This window comes from Oryza glaberrima, chromosome 4 (assembly GCF_000147395.1).
Source record: "Oryza glaberrima chromosome 4, OglaRS2, whole genome shotgun sequence".
NCBI classification, from domain to species: Eukaryota; Viridiplantae; Streptophyta; class Magnoliopsida; order Poales; family Poaceae; genus Oryza; species Oryza glaberrima.
The window spans coordinates 25,714,505-25,738,140 of record NC_068329.1 but is presented as its reverse complement, the minus strand read 5'-3'; the positions used below and the strand labels follow the sequence as shown (position 1 = coordinate 25,738,140).

General features: G+C 44.9%; 3 protein-coding genes across 4 annotated transcripts; 2 read left to right on the top strand and 1 right to left on the bottom strand.

Annotated features, from left to right (window-relative positions):
• The first annotated feature begins 5,603 nt into the window (after nt 1–5,603).
• Nucleotides 5,604–8,023, top strand: LOC127770375 (uncharacterized). Its single transcript, XM_052296065.1, has 2 exons — nt 5,604–7,398; nt 7,786–8,023. Exons 1-2 carry the CDS (start codon nt 5,947–5,949, stop codon nt 7,906–7,908), a joined length of 1,575 nt encoding a protein of 524 aa, XP_052152025.1. The 5' UTR covers nt 5,604–5,946; the 3' UTR covers nt 7,909–8,023.
• Nucleotides 8,024–9,370: 1,347 nt separating this feature from the next.
• LOC127770373 (mechanosensitive ion channel protein 1, mitochondrial-like) lies at nt 9,371–15,543 on the bottom strand. 2 transcript variants are annotated; one of them, XM_052296063.1, is made up of 8 exons: nt 15,381–15,543; nt 13,589–14,419; nt 13,172–13,431; nt 12,623–12,723; nt 11,754–11,861; nt 10,713–10,940; nt 10,151–10,283; nt 9,371–9,555 (listed from the first exon to the last, which is right to left on the bottom strand). In XM_052296063.1, the coding sequence occupies exons 2-7, from the start codon at nt 14,359–14,361 to the stop codon at nt 10,179–10,181; spliced, it is 1,575 nt and encodes a 524-aa protein (XP_052152023.1). In that variant the 5' UTR covers nt 14,362–14,419; nt 15,381–15,543; the 3' UTR covers nt 9,371–9,555; nt 10,151–10,178. The 2 variants fall into 2 exon arrangements, with proteins under 2 accessions (XP_052152023.1, XP_052152024.1); XM_052296064.1 differs by having other exon boundaries at nt 13,589–14,393.
• Nucleotides 15,544–20,112: 4,569 nt separating this feature from the next.
• On the top strand, nt 20,113–23,342 carry LOC127769605 (probable ferric reduction oxidase 1). The gene is made up of 7 exons (XM_052295205.1): nt 20,113–20,420; nt 20,531–20,642; nt 20,762–20,944; nt 21,078–21,312; nt 21,396–21,723; nt 21,801–22,784; nt 22,878–23,342. Exons 1-7 carry the CDS (start codon nt 20,234–20,236, stop codon nt 23,015–23,017), a joined length of 2,169 nt encoding a protein of 722 aa, XP_052151165.1. The 5' UTR covers nt 20,113–20,233; the 3' UTR covers nt 23,018–23,342.
• The last annotated feature ends 294 nt before the right edge of the window (nt 23,343–23,636 follow it).

Here is a 23,636-nt window from a genome sequence, read left to right as displayed (position 1 = left end):
TAGAAACAACAATTCTTCAACCTCTCCATTTTCTCTGGGAATGAAATTCAGTAGTAAAAAGGAATTTAAGGATGCAGTAATTCAGTATGCCTTGGCTGAAAGGAGGGTTATAAACTTTACAAAAGATGAGTCACATAGAGTTAGAGCCAAGTGTGACTGGGCAACATGTCCTTGGTACTGCCTACTATCACTCACAACTAGGTCAGAGAGTTGGCAAATAAATAGTTTTACTGCTGAGCATACATGTCCACAAAGGAAGAAAAACAAGCTTGTCACTTCAAGAAGAATTGCTGAGAAGTATGAGAACCTGATCAAAGCCAATCCACAATGGAGTTTGAATCACATTCAGACTACTATAAGTGAGGAGATGTTTGCCAATGTTAGTATATCGAAGATCAAAAGGGCAAAAGCTTTAGTGATGAAGAAAATGTTTGATGATAAGAAGGGAGAAAACAGTTTGGTGTTTAATTATCAAGAAGAATTACTGAGAAGTAATCCTGGAAGCACAGTGGTGGTAAAACTAGACTTAGATGAAGTAGAACCTGTGTTTCAGAGATTTTATGTTTGTTTTGATGCTTGCAAAAGGGGCTTCCTTGTTGGTTGTAGGAAGGTAGTTGGTTTAGATGGCTGTTTTTTCAAGGGAGCAACCAATGGTGAACTTCTTTGTGCTATTGGTAGAGATGCAAATAACCAAATGTACCCTATTGCATGGGTAGTTGTTGAGAAAGAGAATAACGACTCTTGGGACTGGTTTTGTAGCCTCCTCTTCAGAGATTTGAAAGTTGGTTCTAGTGAAGGATGGGTGTTCATATCTGACTAGCAGAAGGTGAGCTATTTAATTCATTGTAAGAATTTAGCTGACCATCAAATTAACCATGTACTGATTGATTGTCTATTTTTCACATTGTAGGGTATTCTGAATGCAGTCCACCATTGGGCACCCTTAGCTGAACATAGAAACTGCGCAAGACATATCTATGCCAATTGGAAAAAGAAATTCAGGAACAAAGAGTGGCAAAAGAAATTTTGGAGGTGTGCCAAAGCTCCAAACTCCATTCTTTTCAATCTAGCAAAGGCCCAACTTGCTCAGTGTACTGTGGATGGAGCTAGGGCAATTATGGATACAGACCCTCATCACTGGAGCAGGGCATGGTTCAAGATAGGATCTGATTGTGATTCAGTTGACAACAACATGTGCGAATCGTTCAATAAGTGGATTGTGCAAGCCAGATATTTACCAATCATTAGCATGCTTGAGGCCATTAGATGCAAAGTTATGGTCAGAATACAAGAGAATAGAGACAAGGCTGCTAAGTGGAATACTCTAATCTGTCCAAACATATACAAGAGATTGAAGAGTTATATTACAAAGTTAGCCTTTTGCCATCCTATTTACAATGGGGATGATAGCTTTGAGGTAAAGACACAGACTAGTAGGTTCACAGTAAATCTGTCCACCAAAACATGTTCTTGCAGATACTGGCAATTGTCAGGACTTCCTTGTGCACATGCCATATCATGCATATATTACAAGTCTCCTAGTCTGGATTCTTTCATTGCAAGTTGCTATAATGTGGATCACTTCAAGAGCACATATCAGCATTGCTTCAAACCTGTGGAGGGCATTGATGCTTGGCCAATATCTCAGAGACCAAAACCATTAGCTCCTAGATATGTGAGGATGCCTGGATGACCTAAAAAGGAGAGGAAAAGAGAAATAACTGAGAAGTGCAAGACAACTAAAACATGCAAATTGGGCACTATAATAAGGTGCAGTAAGTGCAAAGGGGTAGGTCATAACAAGTCGACTTGTGATTCCAGGCAGGGAGTTCAATCTGCAAGAAATGCTAGTGGTCCTCCAACAAAAGCTATTGTATGCCCTCTATTTATACATTGCATTGTTTCTCCTTAAAATGTAATGAAACTTTAATTGTCTTTTCTTTTCCATGTAAACCAACAGCTAGCTGTACCTGGATCACAACAGAGCTCCACTAGTTGCCACAAAAGGAAGGCAAATGCATCAGCTAGAACAATTTCTACAGAGAAGGCAAAGAGAACATGCACTGGTCTTGGTTTACAATCTAGGAAGTCTTCACAGGATACAGTCAATGTAGGTTAATTACATCATCTAAATCTGAGACCTGAATTTGTGCATACTAACATTTTACTCTTCTCTTGTAGCTTGACATCGGTAAGAGGAGAGTGATAAGGACTTCTGCCACTGCAAGGGTGGCAACAATTCTAGGGGGAACAGCAACAATGAACCTGCATGCTCATGGACGATCAGCACATGCCTCATCAAATGTGACCATTTCCGTGACTTCTGGAACTGCAAGTGCTCATGTGCAAACTCATGAACCAGCTCCTAGAAGCAATTCACCACAAAGAAAGAGAAGGCTACCACAACTTCTACTATCACCCCCAAGATCTGATGGCAATGAGTAGTAAAGCCATTGCTACCAATTAGCTCTTATTATGTATTGCCAAACTTATGCCTGTACTTTGTGATGCCAAACTTGTGGCTTATTGTCAGTTATGATGCCAAACTTAAGGCATAATGTCAGTTATTAAGCTAAAACACATGCCTATTGTCAGTTATGATGCCAAATATTGGCTTACTATGTTCTAAATGCCAACATATTAGTTTGGTTCATTGGCTTGCTGTGCTATAAATGCCACATTTAACTTCTGTTAATTTGTAGACATATTTCACACAAATTTTACACATATCAAACTCCTGGAACTGTTTCACTGTTGCTCATACTAGCCAAATACATGTTGACAAACAGATCAATTGAGAAAATAACTTAATTTCATTTCATTGCCATCCCGTACATAGCATACATACAGATTGCATACATGAGGAGCTACCACTGAATCTAACTACCACTGAATCTAAAACTTGACTGATAACATAACCATGCCTATCCCCTAAGCCATAATGCAACTATCAGCAATACTAGTCCAGCAACAATTAGCAACAGAAGTTTCCTTCCCTCTTCTAACTGAACAACTCTAGCTCTAAGTTCACAAGCTAAATCATCCTTCTCCTTTAGCTTTCTTGTCCAATCAACCACATCTCCATTGTGCACAGCCGTCAGCTCATCAATTTGTGCTCTTGCACTCACAAGAGATGCTCTCAGAATTGATTTCTCCTCCTTCAAACCACGAACAACATTGTGCAAATCATTTAACACTTGCCTCAAATAAGGTGTAGTTTCTGGCTCATACCAACTCCAGAAAGTGCAGCCACCATCCTGCTCAATATACAAGAAAAATGGAACAATATTACTTCTATTTAAACAACAAATGCATTACACTAATATTTTACCAACTCACCCGAGCTCTTGCACATGTCAGATACCTCCGAGATGGATTATCCTCACTCCAAGAAATCCATCTTGCTGCCTTCCTTCGACAATCGCAAAGAACGGCTGGATAATAATCAAATGGACCCTCCCTGTATCGAATCGGAGGTGGATTGCTTCTGCCTTGACTTGATTTGCTGCCATTTCCAGAGCTGCTCGTGCCCCTCCATCTACTTGTTCCGTCGGCAGAACAGTCCACTAACTCGTCGTTGCTTCCACCACGCGTCGAGTTGGTTCTTCCCTGCTGAGCCATATCCAAAGGCGCGTGCGGCGACGACGCCCGGACCTACCGCTGGTGACTGCGCGCAGAGGCTTCCGCCGGCGACCGTCTGCGCAACCGGGGCAGCGCCGCCGCCCTCTCACCAGCTCCCCGCCGCCACCGCCCTCGCAACTCCACGCCGACGCCGACCTCACGGCTCCACGCCGCCACCGACCTGGATCTTACGCAGCCGCCGCCGCACTTGCAGCTCTACGCCGCTGCCGTAGCCGTCGATTTTGCAGCTCCGCACCGCCGCCGCTAATGGTCGTGAGAGAGAGGAGAACGAAGAGGGCAGGGAGGGAGAGAGAGAGAGAGAGGGGGGAGACATGGGCTAGGGCTGACGTGGCATCCGCCGTGGCATCCGACGTGGCAAAAACCAGGGTAAAAACAGCCCGGGGGGGTTAGTGTCTGGTATTGACAGTTCGAGGGTGTGTTTTATCCGGTTTTGTAGTTCGGGGGTGTATTTTAGACAAGCATAAGAGTTCGAGGGTGTAAAATGGACTTTTCCCTTTTAGATAATGGAAATGGATTACACCTCCGGCTTCTGTCATAAGACACAGCCATAAGTTTAATAGTAATAAAAAGGTAAGGTAAAAGTAAATCAAAATGAGAAATAAGGTGATAGGACAAATCCCCAACTCCCCTTTATTATTGACTAGCGTTAAACCACATAAATTTTTTTAGCTAGCAATTCTAATGGAACTACGCCACCTCATGCTACTCATGCCACCACCAGTTCCTGATTGATCCTCGCCTCTTTTGTCCCACCATGCCACCACTAGGCCTCACTGAGCTCAAGCCCTAGGTCGGTCGTCGTGCTCGCGCAGAGAAGCCAAAGCGAAACTCGTCGACACGTGTTCTAAGTGATAGCAAGGTCCCCCTATGCGCATCGGTGAGATCCTCCCATCTTACCCATCCCTGGTTCACCTAGAAAGCTCCCAGTGCGACCGGCGTGGTCCCTCGCGGCGGCGCCGCGCGACTGGCTCGGTCCCGCGCGACGGCCTTGGGACCGCGTACGACCGCCCTCCACCACGCTGCTGCTCTCCCGGGCTGCGGGAGCGAGGCGGTGTCGCACGTCCGTCCTGCGCGACCACCGGTCCTGCGGAATGGAAGAGCGATATCGCCTCGGTCCCGCGTGTTGTGCGGAGGAGGTATATTTGTGTAAATGTTTTCCATGCATGTATATAAACACAAAATATTGAAAAAAATATATGTTTTTTCATTTTTTTTTTCGAATTTCGATCCTTAGTTGTTTTAGCCTATATTAAAAATTAGAGTATTAATGTTTTATGATATGTGCAGGGACTAGCGATTTTTTCTTTTAGTTCAGCGCTGAGTTTGGTCATATAATGGTTTGTTTGTCATATCCCCTTCAACGGATTGCTGGCTGGAAACACATCACATATTGGATTGCTTTCGGCTCCTAACATTAACCTTGAGTTATGACCTCTAGCATGCACTGGCGGGTGCATAACTAGCTAGTCTAAACACCTTTTATGTTAATAAAAAAAATCTCCTTAGAGCAGGTACAATAGCAGGCTATTAGCCAGCTGTAAATATATTTTAATGAGATAAAAGATGAGAGAGAAGGGCAGCGGGCTACAAATATATAGCCAGCTGCAGCACGGACTCCAAAATGTAATGTGTGTATGACAGGTGGAACCAGGTATTAATAATAGTATTGTAAGTAACTATTGTATGAATTGGCTATTAGATTGGCTATAGATGAATTGGAGTTAGTAGTGGGCTATACTATTAAACTTGGGCTATACTACTAAACTTTCTCTTATCTATAGAAGATCTATCTAAATTCGTTAATATCATTCTCCGGTGGCTATATTTCGAAAAGAATTAAGTATACGCAACGAATTTTTTTCGAGGGAGTATGAATCGATTTTGACAGGAACCGACGTCGTTAGCAGCAAATCCCCAGCAGCAGCCGCATTAATTAAACGATCCGCCATTACCCGCACAAGCACCGGCACGCGAAAATAAAAAAGGGGAAAAAGCGAACCCAAAAAGGCCAAAACCGCGGCCCTCCCCTCCGCCGAGCCACCCGACCACCCAAACCCCAACTCGCCGAACGGAGGAGAGGTCGAGAGAAGGAAGAGGGAAGAGGGAAACGGAGCAAGACGAGGCCGAACGCTTTAGCAAACACGCGGAGAAGGAGAATGCGCGCAACCTCGCGCGCCACGCCGCCCGTGTAAATCTATTGGTGGGATTTTCCCTTCGGTTCCCCAAGAGGCGGAAGGAAGATTGGCCGGATAAGCCGGAGGCCACGGAGGGGCGGTGACGAGCAGAGCAGCCACGGCGGCCGGAATGAAGGGCGGCGGCGGTGGCGGCAAGGAGGCCGTCACCGCCTCCATCCTCCGGTTCCTCCTCCTGCTCCTCCTCCCCCTCACCGCCCTCTATTTCTTCTACACGCTGCACCTCCTCCTCGCCTCCGCCGCCTCGTCATCCTCCTCCTCCTGCCCACCTGACGCTGCCTCCTCCTCCTCCTCCGTGCGCTTGTCGACCAATGGCACCAGCGCGGGTGCTGCTGCGGTGACGGTGGCGGCAGGGAAGAAGGCCCCCGCCGCGGCCTCCACGGAGACGATGCTGCAGCATGTCGTGTTCGGCATCGCGGCGTCGTCGCGGTTCTGGGACAAGCGGAAGGAGTACATCAAGGTGTGGTGGCGGCCCCGCGGCGCCATGCGTGGGTACGTGTGGCTGGACCGCGAGGTGCGCGAGTCCAACATGTCCACGGCGCGGACGGGGCTCCCGGCCATCAGGATCTCGTCGGACACCTCGGGCTTCCCCTACACGCACCGCCGCGGCCACCGCTCCGCCATCCGCATCTCCCGGATCGTCTCGGAGACCTTCCGCCTCGGCCTCCCCGGCGTGCGGTGGTTCGTGATGGGCGACGACGACACCGTCTTCTTCCCGGACAACCTCCTCACCGTCCTCAACAAGTTCGACCACCGCCAGCCATACTACATCGGCTCCCTCTCCGAGAGCCACCTGCAGAATATCTACTTCTCCTACGGGATGGCGTACGGCGGCGGCGGCTTCGCCATTAGCCGGCCGCTCGCGGAGGCGCTCGCGCGGATGCAGGACGGGTGCATACGCCGGTACCCCGCGCTGTATGGTAGCGACGACCGGATCCAGGCGTGCATGGCGGAGCTGGGCGTGCCGCTCACCAAGCACCCGGGTTTCCACCAGTACGACGTGTACGGCGACCTCCTCGGCCTCCTCGCCGCCCACCCGGTGGCGCCGATCGTGACGCTGCACCACCTCGACGTCGTGCAGCCCCTGTTCCCGAACGCCAAGTCGCGCCCCGCCGCGGTGCGTAGGCTGTTCGACGGGCCGATCGAGCTGGACCCGGCGGGGATAATGCAGCAGTCCATCTGCTACGACGGCGGCAACCGATGGACGGTGTCAGTGGCGTGGGGGTTCGCCGTGCTGGTGTCCAGGGGAGTAATGTCGCCGCGGGAGATGGAGATGCCGGCGCGGACGTTCTTGAACTGGTACCGCCGTGCCGACTACACGGCGTACGCGTTCAACACGAGGCCCCTGGCGCGAAGCCCGTGCCAGAAGCCGGCGGTGTACTACCTCTCATCGGCGCGGCGCGCGGCCGCCCCGCGCGGCGGGGACACCACGGTGACGCGGTATGAGCGGTGGCGCCGCGCCAACGAGACGCGGCCTGCGTGCCGGTGGAATATCGCGGATCCGGACGCGCATCTCGATCACATCATCGTGCTCAAGAAGCCCGACCCCGGGCTATGGGACAGGGTAATTCTTCTCTGCCAATCCATCTTCTGTTGCAACAAAAAAATTCGTCTTCTGTTGCTTACTGCTAGCCATCACACTTGATACAGCAAATGCTATTACTGAACATGATCCATCCCCTTTTTAGCTAGCAAGAAACAAAAACGTAAAATGAACTGCATTACTGCAAATAGTACTTGTGCAAGTATTATAACACCAAGATTGAACATTGTTTGAGTATAATACGACGAAACTAGCATGGGTACTGTACGTGTAATAGTACTAGGTTTGTTTAACAACTAGCAGGAATGTTATAAGCAAATTGCCATCTGAAGCTTAGTTTCTTGATCTTGGTTGTGGTGTTCAAAGTTCAAACTGTACTGACGATGCACATTTCACATGGTCATGCAGTCTCCAAGGAGAAATTGCTGTAGGGTGCTATCTTCGCCCAAGGAAGGGAAGAAGGGAGGGGACAAGACGATGACCATCGACGTGGGAGTATGCAGGGATGGCGAGTTCAGCCAAGTTGTGTAATACTGTAACCTAGCCAAAGTGAAATAGGATGATTCAATTTTTTTTCTCTTCTGTTCTTGTATTCTTCTCGGAAGATTACAAACTTGTCATCTCCTGCCGCGTCTTCTTTTCGCCTCACGAGTCACCAACTACAAAGAACTCGAAATTTTGGCCGGACCTTTTCCACTATACATTTGCTGCCCCCACGGCTACGGGCCATGGCTACTCCGGTCCGGTCTACAGTGACGGAGGCGGGGCACAGAAGAGTGCACTAGTGGATGCTCAGCGTGCTTCTGCTGTGTATAGTAGACTTTGTGCTGCAGTTGCAGACTTGCAGTAGTGCTGTAAACTGTGGGGCTGCAACTTGGACCTTGTGAAAGCGCGGCCTAGCATTACGATTTACGAGCTCCATGTGACCACGGCGCAGGACAGCAGACAACAGTCGCCACGCGTCGTGGGATGGAAACGGAAACGAGGGTCTCACCTCTGTTCTGGGGGCGTGGTCTACTCGTGAAATCTTACCCGCGGCAATACATTTCCCCCTTCGTTTTCTCTGTATGCCGGGCGCGCGCCGCACGGCAGCCACGGCGTGCGGCGTTCCTTTGTTTTCTGGCAAAAACGACGACCGGATTCACCGGTCCCTTGCTCTCGGTGTACTACAACTCATAACTGGGGTGCCGTTGATGTTCATTGATTGCTCTAGTCACAGACAATAAATGGTTGGTTGATTAGGAGTGTATAACTGGTGGCATCGTCACACGCCGCGGCGCAACGATCTGCTCCCCGCGCTCAGGTCAGTGTCATGACAGACTCACTGTCCAAGCAAATGGCAAAGCAGCTACTCCCATGCTTTCAGACACAAAACATTTGCCAACATTTCCCAGCATGCACATGGCAAGAGAAAAAAATGCATATCCAACTGCGATCACTTGGAACTTCCGTTCTAACCGAAACACTTTTTTAGGCAAGATTCTAACCTAAACATAGACATGAAAGCAAAGGCTTTGCCTATCTAGTGTTTTTTTTTAACATGGATAGTGCGAATATTAGGAGTGTTGTACCGTTGTGCGCACATGAAAGCAGGATCACCGACGTCGCTTGTGCTCGTCTTTGCTGTAAGATCCTGCTTCCACCGGCGACGTGTCCTACGTCCCGACACACTTATTGGGACAATGTCACCATACCTATTGATGTGTGCAAAACAAAAACAAGAAGACCGGCACACACGTATAGGCTCCTGCATTTTAGAGTTCCAAGGAGAAACGGGATACTGTAATATTGGTGCTTAGGCCAGTGGGGCCAAATGGTGGGGCAGACTCTAGCATACGAGCATGGTATGGATACGGATACGAGAGATGCATGCATTGAAACAGGGGTAAACTACCCGCTCACATTATCAGCATGCGGACCAAAATGTTTACCGTGGCTCATTGGCAGTGCTTCTCTCTGTTAGGCTATTAGCGGATGATATATCAAGCGAAGGGAAAGTTAAAGAGAGTTGGAAATTGACCTTAGCTAAAAAAAATGCGGTTAACAGAAAGCAATGGAGTCGAGGGTCTGAAATCTGAAGATACCAAAAAGACTAAAGGACGTCCTTGCCTTCGCACTAGAAGTGTTCCAAAACCACCAACCTATGTACTTCTGTTGAGTGTGACTAACGTAATTCACCTGCAAATTTACAAAACTGAAGATATACTCAAAACTGTAACAAATATATCAAGGAAAGGTTACTCTTACAAAACTCATACAAACGCTGATGTAACGGGTAGGAGTTTTGTTTGTAAGAATTTTTTAAGCAGGTGTAGCGGTTCTCACAAAGTATGGCTGAATATATGCAGTGGAACGTATTTTATCTACACATTTAGTGGGAAAATCTTCATCTAACCCCGTTTGCCACAATACACTATTAGTTATAAGCTTATTAAGGGTAGCCCATGCATCAACATACCGAAGAAAATGACACATGTCTTGACATGCAAATACCATCTAATAGTCTGGAGTAGACAGAGAAAGAAGATATGACAATAAGCAAACTTGGGAACAAATATGCACTCAAATGTAAAAACTCGTTTTGAAACTGCCGGATGCTAAATGACAAATGGAATGGAAGAACGTAATGTGGGAACAGAAGTGGAACAACTACAGTGGGAACAACTACGTGTTTTTAACATAGTAGCAGTTTCGATGTGAACTTATAACAGCCGGAACTGTGTTTTGGAAAGTATTATCTGCATGGCCCAACAGCTAAATTAATTGCACTTACCTACTTAGAACTTCCAAAAGCACCGTAATCAGCAGCACTGCGTGGTGCTTCCCAGTTCAACGCCATGTAACTTGATAATCTTAGCAGCCTCCAGAAGAATGCCTTGTGTTGTAGACAGCCACTCATCCTTTGTCTGTAATACACAAAGAATTATGACGAATCATAGAGTCAGCGATAGGTAATTTTGGCTGCTCTCCTACTTAGTAAACAAGTTCTCATAAGTTGAACGGACTCAACATTACACAATGGACGTAAATCCTGTAAGAATAAGAACACCATCAATTTATGGTATGCTAAAGGTGTTGATTCCGATGGAATTATCACATTTAGGTAACCTCAATTTTATTGCAGCCCTATCTCTAGAACAGCAACAGACGACTACCAATTTGGATGGACCAAACATGACGCTGTGATGTTGGTAAGTACAGACCAAAAGTTATGCTGAAGACACATTGTTATCCAAAACATGCCAAAAAGCAACAAAATGTGTAACATATAGCTACAAATGGATTATCAAAATACATGACATATCATAACTGTAAAACAAACAGAGCTAATGTACCATTTTCGTGAGGTTGCATCCAATGGTGAGCTCTCCATATGAACTTTCCAATCTTGAAAGATAACAATAAGGAGCTGGTGCTTCTGAGTCTAAGACAACCTTTGGGTTGGACCTTAACATAACTTTTATCTCCTCTGATATGGCAGGAACCTTTTCAATATCCTCAATTCTAATAGGAATCTTTGTCACATTGGATCGCCATTTAGCTCGTGATCTGTTCACTATCACCTGCAAGTTATTAGTAATATCAGGATACAGGGTACGCTTCTGCTAACCCTACCAAGAAGGCCAGAAAACAGAAATGCAGGGAAACTCGCTGAATAAATCCTCACAGGCTTATTCTTGAAATACAGAACAATCAGCATCTTTTTAGTAATATTTTAGTTAACTAACACAACAAAGCATTGAGGGCTTTCTGTCCTCCAAAATTTAAATAGAAAAACATCATTCCAAGTTTCAAGTGATTTAAATGCTCCAAAGATTATTTATTTTAATCCATCCCAACTGAGACTAAAATTTAAAATTTGAACAAGGTATAAGTTTCATATTTTAGTGATAAAACGAATGATGATGATCTCTGGCAGTAAAAGACCCCTGTATCAGCTAACGAATCTACAAATTGTGATTTGTGAACCATGGTTCACGGTGCATAGTGCAAACCATTGAAAATGTTACTAGTAGATTTCATCTCGTTTTCACTTGTCCTAGCCTCCTAGGTATTTTGCTTATCATTTACTCCAGAGTAGTGAAATCTGCTTTCAGGTTAAATTGCATCATACTATGATAAAACTTCTAAATATAAAAAGTGCCTAGGTTCCTTGAAGAATCAATCTCCAATAAAATTACAGGACATTACTATAGTTACTGCCTGGAAAACATTCGTTTTGTGTGTGTGCGTGCGCGCGCGCACACCAAAACAGTAAGGATAGGACAAACAAAATGAAATGTCAAGGTGGTTCAGAAAAGCATATTACATGTCACTCCTATGTACATGCAAATATGTGATTCAAAAGGTTTCCAGTAATGCAAGCCATAGGATACCTGGCTGGAGAACAGAGAGTTGGGTACAGTGACAGGAAGTTGTTCTGGATTCATCAATTCTGTAGAAGTCAGTCCTATTTCAATCACCTTGCCTTCTATTGACCCAGCCTACAACAAAAATCCTTCAGTTGCTGGGAGTCCACAAGTATAATTTATAGAAAATCAACAATTACAAAAGATTAAAACAGTATTTGGCCAGCCACAGTTGTCAATTTGAAATGCAATATTCTTTTAGAGAAACAAGGTAAGATCCCAGTCACTTAAAACAGAACCTGTCATTCTTCCTAAATTCTCCCACCTTATTACTGAAAATGGACCGCATGCTTATTCCTTGGAGAAATGCATTGCATTAGTGTTATTTTTCGCCGGGCTGGCAACAGAAAGTCGGCCAGAGTTTATTAAGGTGGGGGAAAACGTTTATAGCATTAGTGTTATCAAGTGCTGAAAGCACAAGTACCGCGAGAAACATTTCTAGTGATAATCATAGCAACTTAGGAAGCATGTAGTATACATGTGATGCTCAAAACTGTCGCCCATGTCCATCTAATTTTTTTATACCCTCTTACAGCCTCTAAAACAATACTTAACCCTTTCCTGGAAACTTGTTCCTAACACACAGTTTAGACACTTCAATATTTGCTATCCTTCAGCTCTGTAAAAACCGATATTTTTTTCTTTACATCAAGCTCTAACAACAGTATGTATCCCTTGTAGGTTGAAGCAATACTAGGAAAATTGCTTGAGAATCTAAAGGCAGTAACTAAGCCAAACACCTGCATATCAACATATACTATGAATAGCAAATGAACAGTTTATACATACAGCCCCCTGAATATACAGAAAAAGTGACCACATATATAAGAAGGCACCTTTATGTATTCTCCAGCTTTGAATGGACTAGAAAACTGTAAGGAGAACCCACTGAGCATGTTACCAAGGACATCCCGAGCAGCAAAGGCAGTAGCAACACCTGCATTATGGAGGAACAATCCAGAATTCCAGTTTAGTTAGAAGTCTCATCTACTGCAGTCAAGACTCAAGAGCTACAAATTATCCCCCTAAATAATTATAGTATTACTGTATTGAGCTTTTTCAGTTCATGTATTCCGAGGTGATAAGCCCTGGAAGAAACCATAGTTACATTTTTTATTTAAATGTGGTATAGCATGTTATTACTCAAAACAGTTACTCCCTCTGATCATAAATATTAGACGTTTAGGATGAAATTTGGTCTAATTTTTTAAATTTTGACCATAAAAAATCATATGATTAGTTCAAAGACAAAAGGAATGTAATGATAAAATTTTCCTTGAAAGTTGAAAAGTACTATCCTGATATCATAAACTTATTAAATTTCAAATTAATGTAATATTGATCTAAACGTCAAATATTTATGACTGAAGGGAATATAACATTACCTCCCACACCACCAACAGTTAGTATTGACTGAGCAGCTACACCACAAGCCTCTGCAAGAGCCATTACTCCAAGTGCAATCAGTCCTAATGACGAGATCTTATCAAATGCTGACAACCTGGTTTGATCAATACTTGAGGCAGCAATTTTAGTGATGAAGTTTGTTTTCCACCTATGAAGGAACCAGACAAAAGAGAGAACAATTGCACCCCTCCATGCCTGTGGAAGATAAGCTGATATGCTTGGTGCGGTGAATCCAGCCCTGAGGAAGAGAAAACATCAGAACAATGAACATTTCAACAATACGAAGATGGATATATCTCTTGCAAATATTGAAGAAATATCATCAATCTAGAGTGTGTTGCACCCCATCCACAACAACGATAAAATCTGCCAGAAAAAGTAAAAAGAAGCCTTACATTTCTGAAAATGCCATAAATGTGATAAGGTATTTCGCAGGATCCTCCAATGCACTCCAGAGGCTAGTTTCATACGAGACATCATTCTTTGTTGAGCTCCCCAAAAGTGCTGATATAGGACTCTGTATCGAATACTTGTGAATCCTCCTTAAAACGATAGGCATGACAAACCAAGCCATCATTGTACCAAAGATTGTCCCGCCAAGTGGAACCACAACCTTTTCTAGGTTTGGATTTGCATCAAAGAACTGTTGTACATGAGGTGTAATTGCATCAGTCAGCTCCTTAACTTTCTTGCCTGCATCAGTGGTAGCATCTAGAGTACACTTGCGAGCATTGTCGAAGATATCAATCCAAGAACTACCACCATCAGATGTTCCAAGCGCAACGGTTTCTGTGGAAGGTACATTTGAGACAGTATTCTGTGGAACTTCTGCCTTAATCCCAGTGTCTGAGGAGTATGCTCGGCAGATGCTTGAAGCACCTAAGAATCCTGGCAGTGCATTAAATCTGGGATTTGAAGTAGACAACCAGTTTGTGTCCATATGAGCTGAAAGAGGCACCCTACTGATCATTGACATACCATTAACTGGAGAATACCGATCAACTGCCTTGATCTGGTTAAGTATGGAAGTGTTTGAGTGCTTAGTACAGCTGCTGAACCACCTTGAAGAAGCACCAGAAGATACACAAGGTCCAAGACATATCTCCATGATATTCCGACTACCAGTTACTCTAGACGATCGACGAAGAGTTGCTGCTATCATAGACATTGTGCAGTCCTGAAAACAGAGTTCTAAATAACCTGGATGCAGAGGCAAAATATAAGTCCTGAAAAACGTGAAATTTCATTAATACATGCGTCAATGCTTCATACATTGCTCAGTTAAGATGAAATTCATCCCAGTAATAGAAGTGTTAAAAGCCTGTTGAAATGCATAACGAACCATAATACAGTATGTCTTAGAGATAGCTTCAAACTTTGAACATGCAGAAGTGCAGAACAGTAGATCAACATGACAACATACTACATGAAACTCTTAATTGTAGACGTACAAATACCAAAATGAAACTCACAGTGCACAAAAATTCGAATCCACTATAATCAAAACTGCAGATCCGTACTACCAACTAGATTGAACTTGTGTGATAAATGGTAAATCTAGCTACACAGATTATAGACATCGAACAGTAAAGTGCAGCCATGAACAGATCCATCTGCTTTACGAAATAAACACGATTTTGCATCTCAATCACGATACCAGATTCTGTGAATTCCATCGACTAATTAGGTTCCAACTTCTAGAAATCGAACATTAAAAACAAGTAGTCCGCAGTCCATAACACCAAAACAACGGAGATATCTCCTTATAATATCTTAGGAGACAACTAGCACCCAAAACCCCAAAATCACAGTCACGACGGGTTAGAATTCGTCAGCACAATCAGAACTAGGTTAAGCAACAGGGCACATTTGGGCGTCAAATAAGAAGAGAGAAATCGAAATACCGGCGGCGACCACTCCCACCTCCCGAAAGCTACACTAGCATAAACCCTTGAAATGATGCGACGCCGAACCGAACCAGCGGAAGAGCACCGCGCCACAAAAACCCGCACGAGACGAATACGCCGGAGCCGCGATAAATCTCCAGGGCGAGCGATCGCGGCATCTCGAAGCAGTACAGCGAACCACGTCGTGCGAATCGAAGCTACCAAACGAACACAGCAAAGCGCCGCTAGGACGCGACACTGGACTGGGAGCGGGAGGGGGAGTAGGATGCCCGGAGCTTACGATTCTCGGGAGGAGGAGGCGGAGGAGACCCGGACGGCGGCGCGTTCGCTTCCTCCCCACCGCGCTTCCGACACCTAGGCCGGGAAGGGGGAGGGAGAGCGCAGGTGCGCGAGGCGTGAGCGCTGATGGTGACGGGCTACCCCCTTGTGATCCGCTTTCGCTTTCGGCCTTTCTTGTGGGGGAGGAAATGGCGGCGTCCTCCTTGTGACACTGCGAGTGGGGCCCTTCCATCCCGCTCCACCCGGCCACCCCAAGACGTGCTCCGCATGTTGCGGTCTTCTGGGCCTTCGGCTTCCGAAATTCGAATTCCATCGAGGAAATAAGCGCTGGTTTGGTCTGTGGCATTTACCAATATTTGATAATTTTGATAATATTTGTCTATTTAGTTTGAAGTCAGATTTTGGCATGCCTAAGAAAATAGATCATTTTAATAGTGAACTTAGACTATTTTAGCTTCAATCCAAACACAACTTTGTCTTACCAAAATTAATCATGCCAAAATTTGGCATTGACAAAATTTGGTAAGGCCTATTTAGACCACAAACCAAACCAACCCTAGGTTCGCGAGTTGTCTCTCTTCTTTACATTGAGTTTAATTAATATACCTAAATGATATAATATAATATTTCACCACCTCCCTTTTTTAATAATGGTTATAAACCCAGCCTTTGCTTCAACTGAGTTAAAACTACAACCACTTATTACATAGGTATTAGATCAATCTTATAAGAAAAATATAATAGACAGAAACAAAGATAAATAAAAAGATGACACACCAAGGTACCAACACCTAGCCACAGCAAATAAACTCAAAGTTTAAGTCTATAGTTGAATCATCACCTCCTATCTTAATAAAATTTGTTCAAGTCATCTCATGATAGTACGGATGGATGGTTTCATTGACATGACGCCCTAGTCCGGAAAAGAATATAAAAAATAGTGGGATTCACATGTTAACCGTTAGCACCCACTTTTTTATTCTCTACAAGAAAAATTGTGCTCGATGGTAGAAATGGTGACAAGCTCGTTGAGGGAGAGGCACCGTTGTGAGGTTGCTGATGGTCATATCACCTCTATCTTCGCCATCAGGGACCGAGCATAAGCCCCTTTGCTTCGCACGCTAGGGGGCCGTCGGTCTGTGACGAGCGGACAACGAGCTCACCTATTGTGCTTCGTGACGCATGTTGCGTTCGATCGAAAGAGATTGTGGAAGAGAAAGGAGCGGAGGAAGAAGATGTATGCCACTTTAAGTGGGTCCCACATGTTTTTATTTTATGTTTTCAACTAGGATGCCGTGTTACTACGTTAGTAAAACCACCCATCTATACTGTCATGGCACTTGACTCGAATGGTTTTGTTAAGATGGGGTTGAAGATTTATGATATTGTGGTTTAGGATACCAAGTAAGCTCAACGTAAAGATTAGGAACAACTACTGAACTTATTATTCCTTCCAGGCTTCCATCGAGCCCTGGTGCAGGCCGAGCTGTACTACAACACGTGCAGCTTTACTATGCTTTGTGGACCGTATTACTGTACCTCCATTTGGGCCGATGTCGTTGATAAAGAAGAAATTGAGGCCCAACATCGTGCCTGGCTGGCGTGTCCGCGGTGGCGCGGCTGTTCCACCGTGCCGGCCAGCGTCGCATGGCAGCTCGGCACGGCGCGCGGCGCGGCGCAGGCCGGCGCGTGCGCGCCGCGCCCCGGTCACGCGGCGCCGAGTGCGCGTCGCCCTGCCCCTTTCCGGCCTCCTCTTTCGCCTCTCAGTGACTACACCGGCCACCGCACAGTGCCACCACCACCGTTGCTCTCCTTATCCGGTCGTCGTCTGCCGAGTAGCCGATGCGCGCGGCGCAATTTCGTTGTCCCATCTTCACCGCACCGGTCGCGGCCCTGCAAGGTGCAAGCGTACGTGTTCGGTGCATCTCCTGCCGTCTCGTTCGCACGAGTCACACATCGCTCGCGAGTAGCAATGTATAGTACTGTACCATACTAGCATCACAGTTGACCATGGGAAGAGAGGAAGAAAAGGAGCCGACGCGACGCAACGCAAGTGGACTAGGGACCTGTTTAGACCCGGACAAGTTTTTTCATCTTTATCGCATCAAATGTTTGACACAAATATCTATTACTCCCTCCGTATTTTAATGTATGACGCTGTTGACTTTTCGACCAACGTTTAACCATTCGTTTTATTCAAAATTTTTGTGCAAATATGAAAATATTTATGTCATGCTTAAATAACATTTGATGACAAATCAAGTCATAATAAAATAAATGATAATTACATAAATTTTTTGAATAAGACGAATGGTCAAATGTTGGACAAAAAAAAAATCAACGGCGTCATACATTAAAATATGGAGAGAGTATATTATTAAAACAACTTTGAAAGAAGACACCACGTTCGCTGTAGGGGCTAGAAATTCCCACATTAATCGGAAAAAAAAGAAAAGAAGAATCCAAGTAGAAATACAATTTAAAAATAACTGAAATTCGGAATTAAAATTAATCAATATTGAGAGAAGAGTCCATATAAGAACCAAATACGAGATTAATCAAAATTCAGAATAAAAATAAAATAAAATCCGAAATTACAAAAGAAAATAAGAGTCTAAGTAGGAATACAATTTAAAAATAACTGAAATTTAGAATTAAAAATAAGGGATATTGAGAGAAGAGTCGATATAATAACCCAATACGATATTAATTAATATTTGGAATAAAAATAAAAATAAAATCCAAAATTAGCAAAAAGAAAAGAAGAGATCAAGTAGGAATATAATTTAAAATTAAATGAAATTCGGAATTAAAAATAAACCATATTGAAAGAAGAATCTATATAAGAACCCAATACGAGATTAATTAAAATTCAGAATAAAAAATAAAATAATATCCAAAGTTAGAAAAACTAAAAAAGAGTTCAAGTAGGAATAAAATTTTGAAACAAGTTAAATTCAAAAATAAAAAATAAATTCTGAAATTAGAAAAAAAGAAAAAAAGATTTCAATTAGGAATAAAATTTATAAATAACTAAAATTGGTGATAAAAAATAAAGATTATTGAAATAAAAAGACCATCTAAAACACATGACGAGGTAAATTAAGTAACACGTCTATAAAGGAGTAGAGTGGTGGCGGTTGATACGACATATAAAAAGGTTAATAAAACACCAAATAGAATCTTAATGACGATTAAAAGGAAAAACGATAAGCCCGTGAAGCTAACGGGCAAGGCGGTTTCTGCGACTTCTAGAAAGCAAAGAAAGTAAACCCTATTCTAGAAAGCAAAGAAAGTAAACCCTATTGATAATTATATTCGATTTTTAAAATCTAAATAACAATAACAAGGAGAAGCAGTGGGCGGGATGTATAGGAGTGTAGTTGCAGAGCCGCCGACGGTTGGCGGGACTTCTAGAAAATAAAAAATGAATTTCAATGATAGTTACGTTCGATTTTTAGAATCCCAATGACAATAAAGAGTAGGCGGCGGATGGACCGTAGAGGAGTATAGTGGCATCGTCTAACGGGACTTCTAAAAATTATAAAAAAGAAACACAACAAGACAATAAACTCTAAAAACTATAATGACTAATTTTTAAAGGTTTGGAACTTCTAAAAAGTAAAAAAAACAATGATAATCATGTTCGATTTTAAAATCTCAGTGACAATAAAGAAGGGAGGCAGCGGGTGAGCCACAAAGGAGTGCAATAGCAAAACCGCTGACGGTTTGGTGGGACTTCTATAAAGTAAAAAATAAACCCCAATAATAATTATGTTTGATTTTTAAAATCCTAATGGCAATACAAAGAAAAGACCGTGGACGGGCCGTAGAGTATAATGGCAGTATAAGGTTTCAAGGAGAATAAATAGAAATCAAGCAAGCAAATAAATAACGGTATCACAAAAGTAATAGGTAGCAGCTGGTGTGACTTTTAAAAACTATATAATTAGAAATACGAGGATGATAAGGTTTGGTCTTTTAAAGTCTTAAGACAACGACATAGCTATTTAATAAATTTTAAGTAAAATCATACTGAAAAATATATGATTTTGTTTAAGTGCTAGCCGCGCAGACCCGCTAGTTAAGTATTAAATATAGATAAAAAGAAAAACTAATTACACAGATTGCGTGTAAATTGTGAGACAAATTTTTTAAGCCTAATTGCTCTATGATATGACATTGTGGTGCTACAGTAAACATTTGCTAATGACGGATTAATTAGGCTTAATAAATTTATCCCGCACTTTACAGGCGGATTACGTAATTTGTTTTGTTATTAGACTACGTTTAATACTTCAAATGTGTATCTGAATATTCAATGTGACGCGGTAAAAGTTTTCATCCTAGATCTAAACACAGCCTAGAACAACGACACTGTGTAATGAAAACAGATATCTTATGCCTATCGAATTAGTATTTCTCTGGTATGCAGATTTCTTTTTCACGAGTTAAAAGATAGAAATCCAACCTGTATATCCGTACAGAGATAAACGACGGAAATGCATTTTTCATGCCCCTCCAAAAATATTCATGCAGCACTCGGTTAAATATTTCCCAGTGTGTTAGTACACTGTACACCCTTTACCCCCGTCAGTCCATGCCAATTGATGAATCGAAAGAGTTATTATTGCCATCTCCACAACCAAATCTTACCTCATAAATATGGCAAATGACAGCATTACAGCAAGGGATATCTCCTCGGTATCATTTCGCATTAAAAGTGCAGCTCACTCTCTCCGTCCGTTCTTCCTATATAAGCACAACACACGTCCTTGTGTCCCAGTGAGTGACAATCTAATCCTGACCAGATACAGCGGTTAATTAACAGGTTAAGCGCAGGGTATCGACGCGATGGACACTAGGCATGGCCGAGACAGGAATGGCGCGCCGGCGACCAGGAGCGCCATGCTTCTCCTGGCCGCCGCCGTGTTCGTTGCGTGGCTCATGATGTGGGTCATGTTGCCGACCAGGACATTCAGCTCGACGTGGGCGCCGACGCTCGCCTCCCACACAAATTCCACCTACTTTGGCAAACAAGGTTTTTTTCCCCATCTCTTGTACTATCAGCTCAGCTGTATATCCATTCCACTGCATGTCTGCATTGCCGCCGTGATCATCTCTTCGTGTTCTTCGTTTCGGGATTTGCAGGGACGAGAATCGTGATCTACGTGTTCCCAATACTGTTTGTCAGTGTAGTTGCGTGCATTTACCTGCACTTGCTGAAGAGGAGCGGCGACAGTACTGGGGTCCAAAGTCAGAGGTACGGTCAGTTCTGGCTAAACTGGGAGAGGAGATCAATCTCATCAGACATTCCGCATCAAATGTACTAGTACTAATGCAAATTTTCTGCGTGTTCCTCTCTTGATTTTGTTCCTGCAGAGGAGTATTCTGTACGAGAATGGCGGCCTGGAGGAGACCTGTGCTGGTGAGAGGTCCACTGGGAATTGTGACAGGCATAGAACTCGCCTTCTTTCTCTTGTTCCTGGCACTCCTGGTCTGGTCCTACTCCGCCTTCATCAACCTCGACTTCTCCAAGATCCATGTCAAGCCTGTTGAGAAAATGTCGACCAACTCACGATAACCATGCATTAACTCCGTCCAAAAAAAAAAAGCAAAATAATACTCGTATATGTTTCATCTATGATCTGTAATTTACTTGTGTGCTAACTTTTGTAAGTATGCGAAATGTTCTTAGGTGGCAGGCGAAGCTGGACAGAGCAGCGCTGCGGCTTGGCCACGTTGGGAGCTTCTGCTGCGCGTTCCTGTTCTTTCCAGTCGCACGCGGCTCGTCCCTGTTGCCGCTCATTGGCCTCACGTCGGAAGCCAGCATCAAGTACCATGTCTGGCTGGGCAATCTCGTTATGCTCTTCTTCACAGCTCATGGACTCTGCTACATCGTCTTCTGGGCATCGACTGATCAAATCCACGAGGTAATACAAACTAACGATTTCTTCTATCGTCCTAGACATGTCCAATGTCGGGACTTAATAAACGGCCAATTATGTGATTCCAGATGCTGAAATGGACAAGAACGAAAGTTGCAAACGTCCCCGGGGAGCTCGCGCTGCTCAGCGGGCTGGTGATGTGGGTGACGGCGCTGCCGCGCGTCCGGCGCCAGATGTTCGAGCTCTTCTTCTACGCGCACCACCTCTACGCCCTCTTCCTCGTGTTCTTCCCGCTCCACGTCGGCGTCGCCTTCTTCTGCTCCATCCTGCCTGGCGTGTTCCTCTTCATGGTCGACCGCTACCTCCGGTTCCTGCAGTCCCGCGTCCGCGTCCGACTCGTCTCCGCCCGCCTCCTAGCGTGCGACGCCGTCGAGCTCAACTTCTGCAAAAGCCCCCGTAGGTGTCACATATATCCGACACGTTCACGGTGCAAGTAAGCATGTTCTGACACTTGATGTCGTGATCACTTGCAGATTTGACGCACAGTCCGATGAGTACGGTGTTCATCAACGTCCCATGCGTTTCGCGGCTCCAATGGCACCCATTCACGGTGACGTCGAGCAGCAGCCTTGAGCCTGACAGGTTAAGCGTCGTCGTCAAGAGAGCAGGAAGATGGACGGAGAAGCTGTACGAGACGATCTCGTCCCTGCCGCCGTCGCAGCCCGGGCACCTCGACGTCTCGGTCGAGGGGCCTTACAGCCAGGCCACACCAGCAAGCTTCCTTCAGTACGACTCGTTGGTGATGATCAGTGGCGGCGGCGGCATCACGCCGTTCATCTCCATCATACGCGAGCTCGTTCACCGGAGCGGCACGGCGGCAGAAGCCGCGACGCCGAGCCTTATCCTCATCGCCGTGTTCAAGACGTCGGCTGACCTGGCCATGCTGGACCTCATCGTCCCTGCCTCCGGTGGGTTCTCCGACATCTCCCGCCTCGAACTGCGCATCGAGGCCTTCGTGACGCGAGAAAGCGTGCCCTCCGCGGGCGATGTCGTCGCAATCGCGCACAAGGTGCCCGCAGAGGAGGTCTTGTTCAAGCCGTCGCCGTCGCACGCGCCCATCGCCCCGGTGCTCGGCCACAACGGCTGGCTCTGGCTCGCCGCCGTCGTCTCCTCCTCATTCTTCATCTTCCTCTTGCTCGTCGGCGCGGTGCAGCGCCTGTACATATACCCCGTCGACGGCAACAGCAACCGCGTGTACCCGTGGGCGGCAAGGACGTTGCTAAACCTGCTGCTCCTCTGCGTCGGCATCGCCGTGGCGGCGAGCGCGGCCGTCCTGTGGAACAAGCGGAGGAGGGCCGAGGAGGCGAAGCAGGTCGAGAACGTGGCGACGCCAGCGTCGTCGCCGGCAACGTGGCTCGACAAGCCGCGTCGTGGGGACGCAGAGGTAGAAAGTTCGCCTCTGCATTACCTCGAACAGGCAACCGCGGTGCACTTCGGCCGTCGTCCCGATCTCAGAAGTACGATGCACCGTTCAATCTTGTTCTCCTTTTGGGTCGAATTGGTTCTGTTACCTTTGAAGAGTGCGTGAAATGCGAAATTTGTCTGTGCAGCGATGTTGCTGGAGATCGGTGGCACGAACGTCGGCGTGATGGCGAGCGGTCCGCCGGAGCTGCTCGAGGACGTCGCGACAATCTGCTCGTCTGGGTCGGCGAGCAATCTCCATTTCGCGTCCATAAGCTTCACTTGGTGAAAAAACCAACAGCCATCAAGGCATTTCAAAGCAGCTTGGCACTCCAGAAAATGGACATTGTTCTTTCAGAAAAGACAAATTGGAGCCTCATTTCTGCTGGTGTGCTGCCAATAGTGTTTTCCCCGTTTTGGATTGATGTTTGAATTATTTCTTTTTAGAATTAAGTTGTAATTTTATAAGTCGCAGTTTTCGACTAGCAATCTTCGTAATTAATTTGCTTCGACAAGAAACCTTTGTAATTAATTGGCCGTCGCTTGCACAGGCCGGAATAAATTCCATTATAAGAAAAAAAAAATTGCCTAACACTTGTCACCCAGCGCTCTATTCTGTTGTTGTTTCTGCTTTTCCGACCTCTTTCTAGATCTTCAATTCTTGTGGGCTATTATATAAAACTAGCTGGGTGGCCCACGTAATTGCGTGGCTAGCACCCAGATAAAATCATATATATTTAGTATGATTTTACTTAAAATTTATTAAGTAGCAATCTTGTTGTCTTAAAACTTTAAAAGACCAAACCTTCTGTCATCTAATTATATAGCTATCTCCGTGCTTCTAATTATATAGTTTTTAAAAGTCAAATACCATTTATTTCTGTCATCTCCTTCTTTATTTTCTTGCT

What these genes read in the sequence shown, in the direction of transcription:
- LOC127770375 (XM_052296065.1), top strand. Translation starts at nt 5,947, where the DNA reads ATGAAGGGCGGCGGCGGTGGCGGCAAGGAGGCCGTCACCGCCTCCATC. An exon ending in ACCCCGGGCTATGGGACAGG is followed by an intron (nt 7,399 to 7,785) that starts GTAATTCTTCTC and finishes ATGGTCATGCAG; the next exon opens with TCTCCAAGGAGAAATTGCTG.
- LOC127770373 (XM_052296063.1), bottom strand. Translation starts at nt 14,361, where the DNA reads ATGTCTATGATAGCAGCAACTCTTCGTCGATCGTCTAGAGTAACTGGT. An exon ending in AAGCTGGAGAATACATAAAG is followed by an intron (nt 11,862 to 12,622) that starts GTGCCTTCTTAT and finishes TTTTTGTTGTAG; the next exon opens with GCTGGGTCAATAGAAGGCAA. An exon ending in GATGCAACCTCACGAAAATG is followed by an intron (nt 10,284 to 10,712) that starts GTACATTAGCTC and finishes TGTGTATTACAG; the next exon opens with ACAAAGGATGAGTGGCTGTC.
- LOC127769605 (XM_052295205.1), top strand. Translation starts at nt 20,234, where the DNA reads ATGGACACTAGGCATGGCCGAGACAGGAATGGCGCGCCGGCGACCAGG. An exon ending in GTCAAGCCTGTTGAGAAAAT is followed by an intron (nt 20,945 to 21,077) that starts GTCGACCAACTC and finishes AAATGTTCTTAG; the next exon opens with GTGGCAGGCGAAGCTGGACA. An exon ending in CCGTCGTCCCGATCTCAGAA is followed by an intron (nt 22,785 to 22,877) that starts GTACGATGCACC and finishes TTGTCTGTGCAG; the next exon opens with CGATGTTGCTGGAGATCGGT.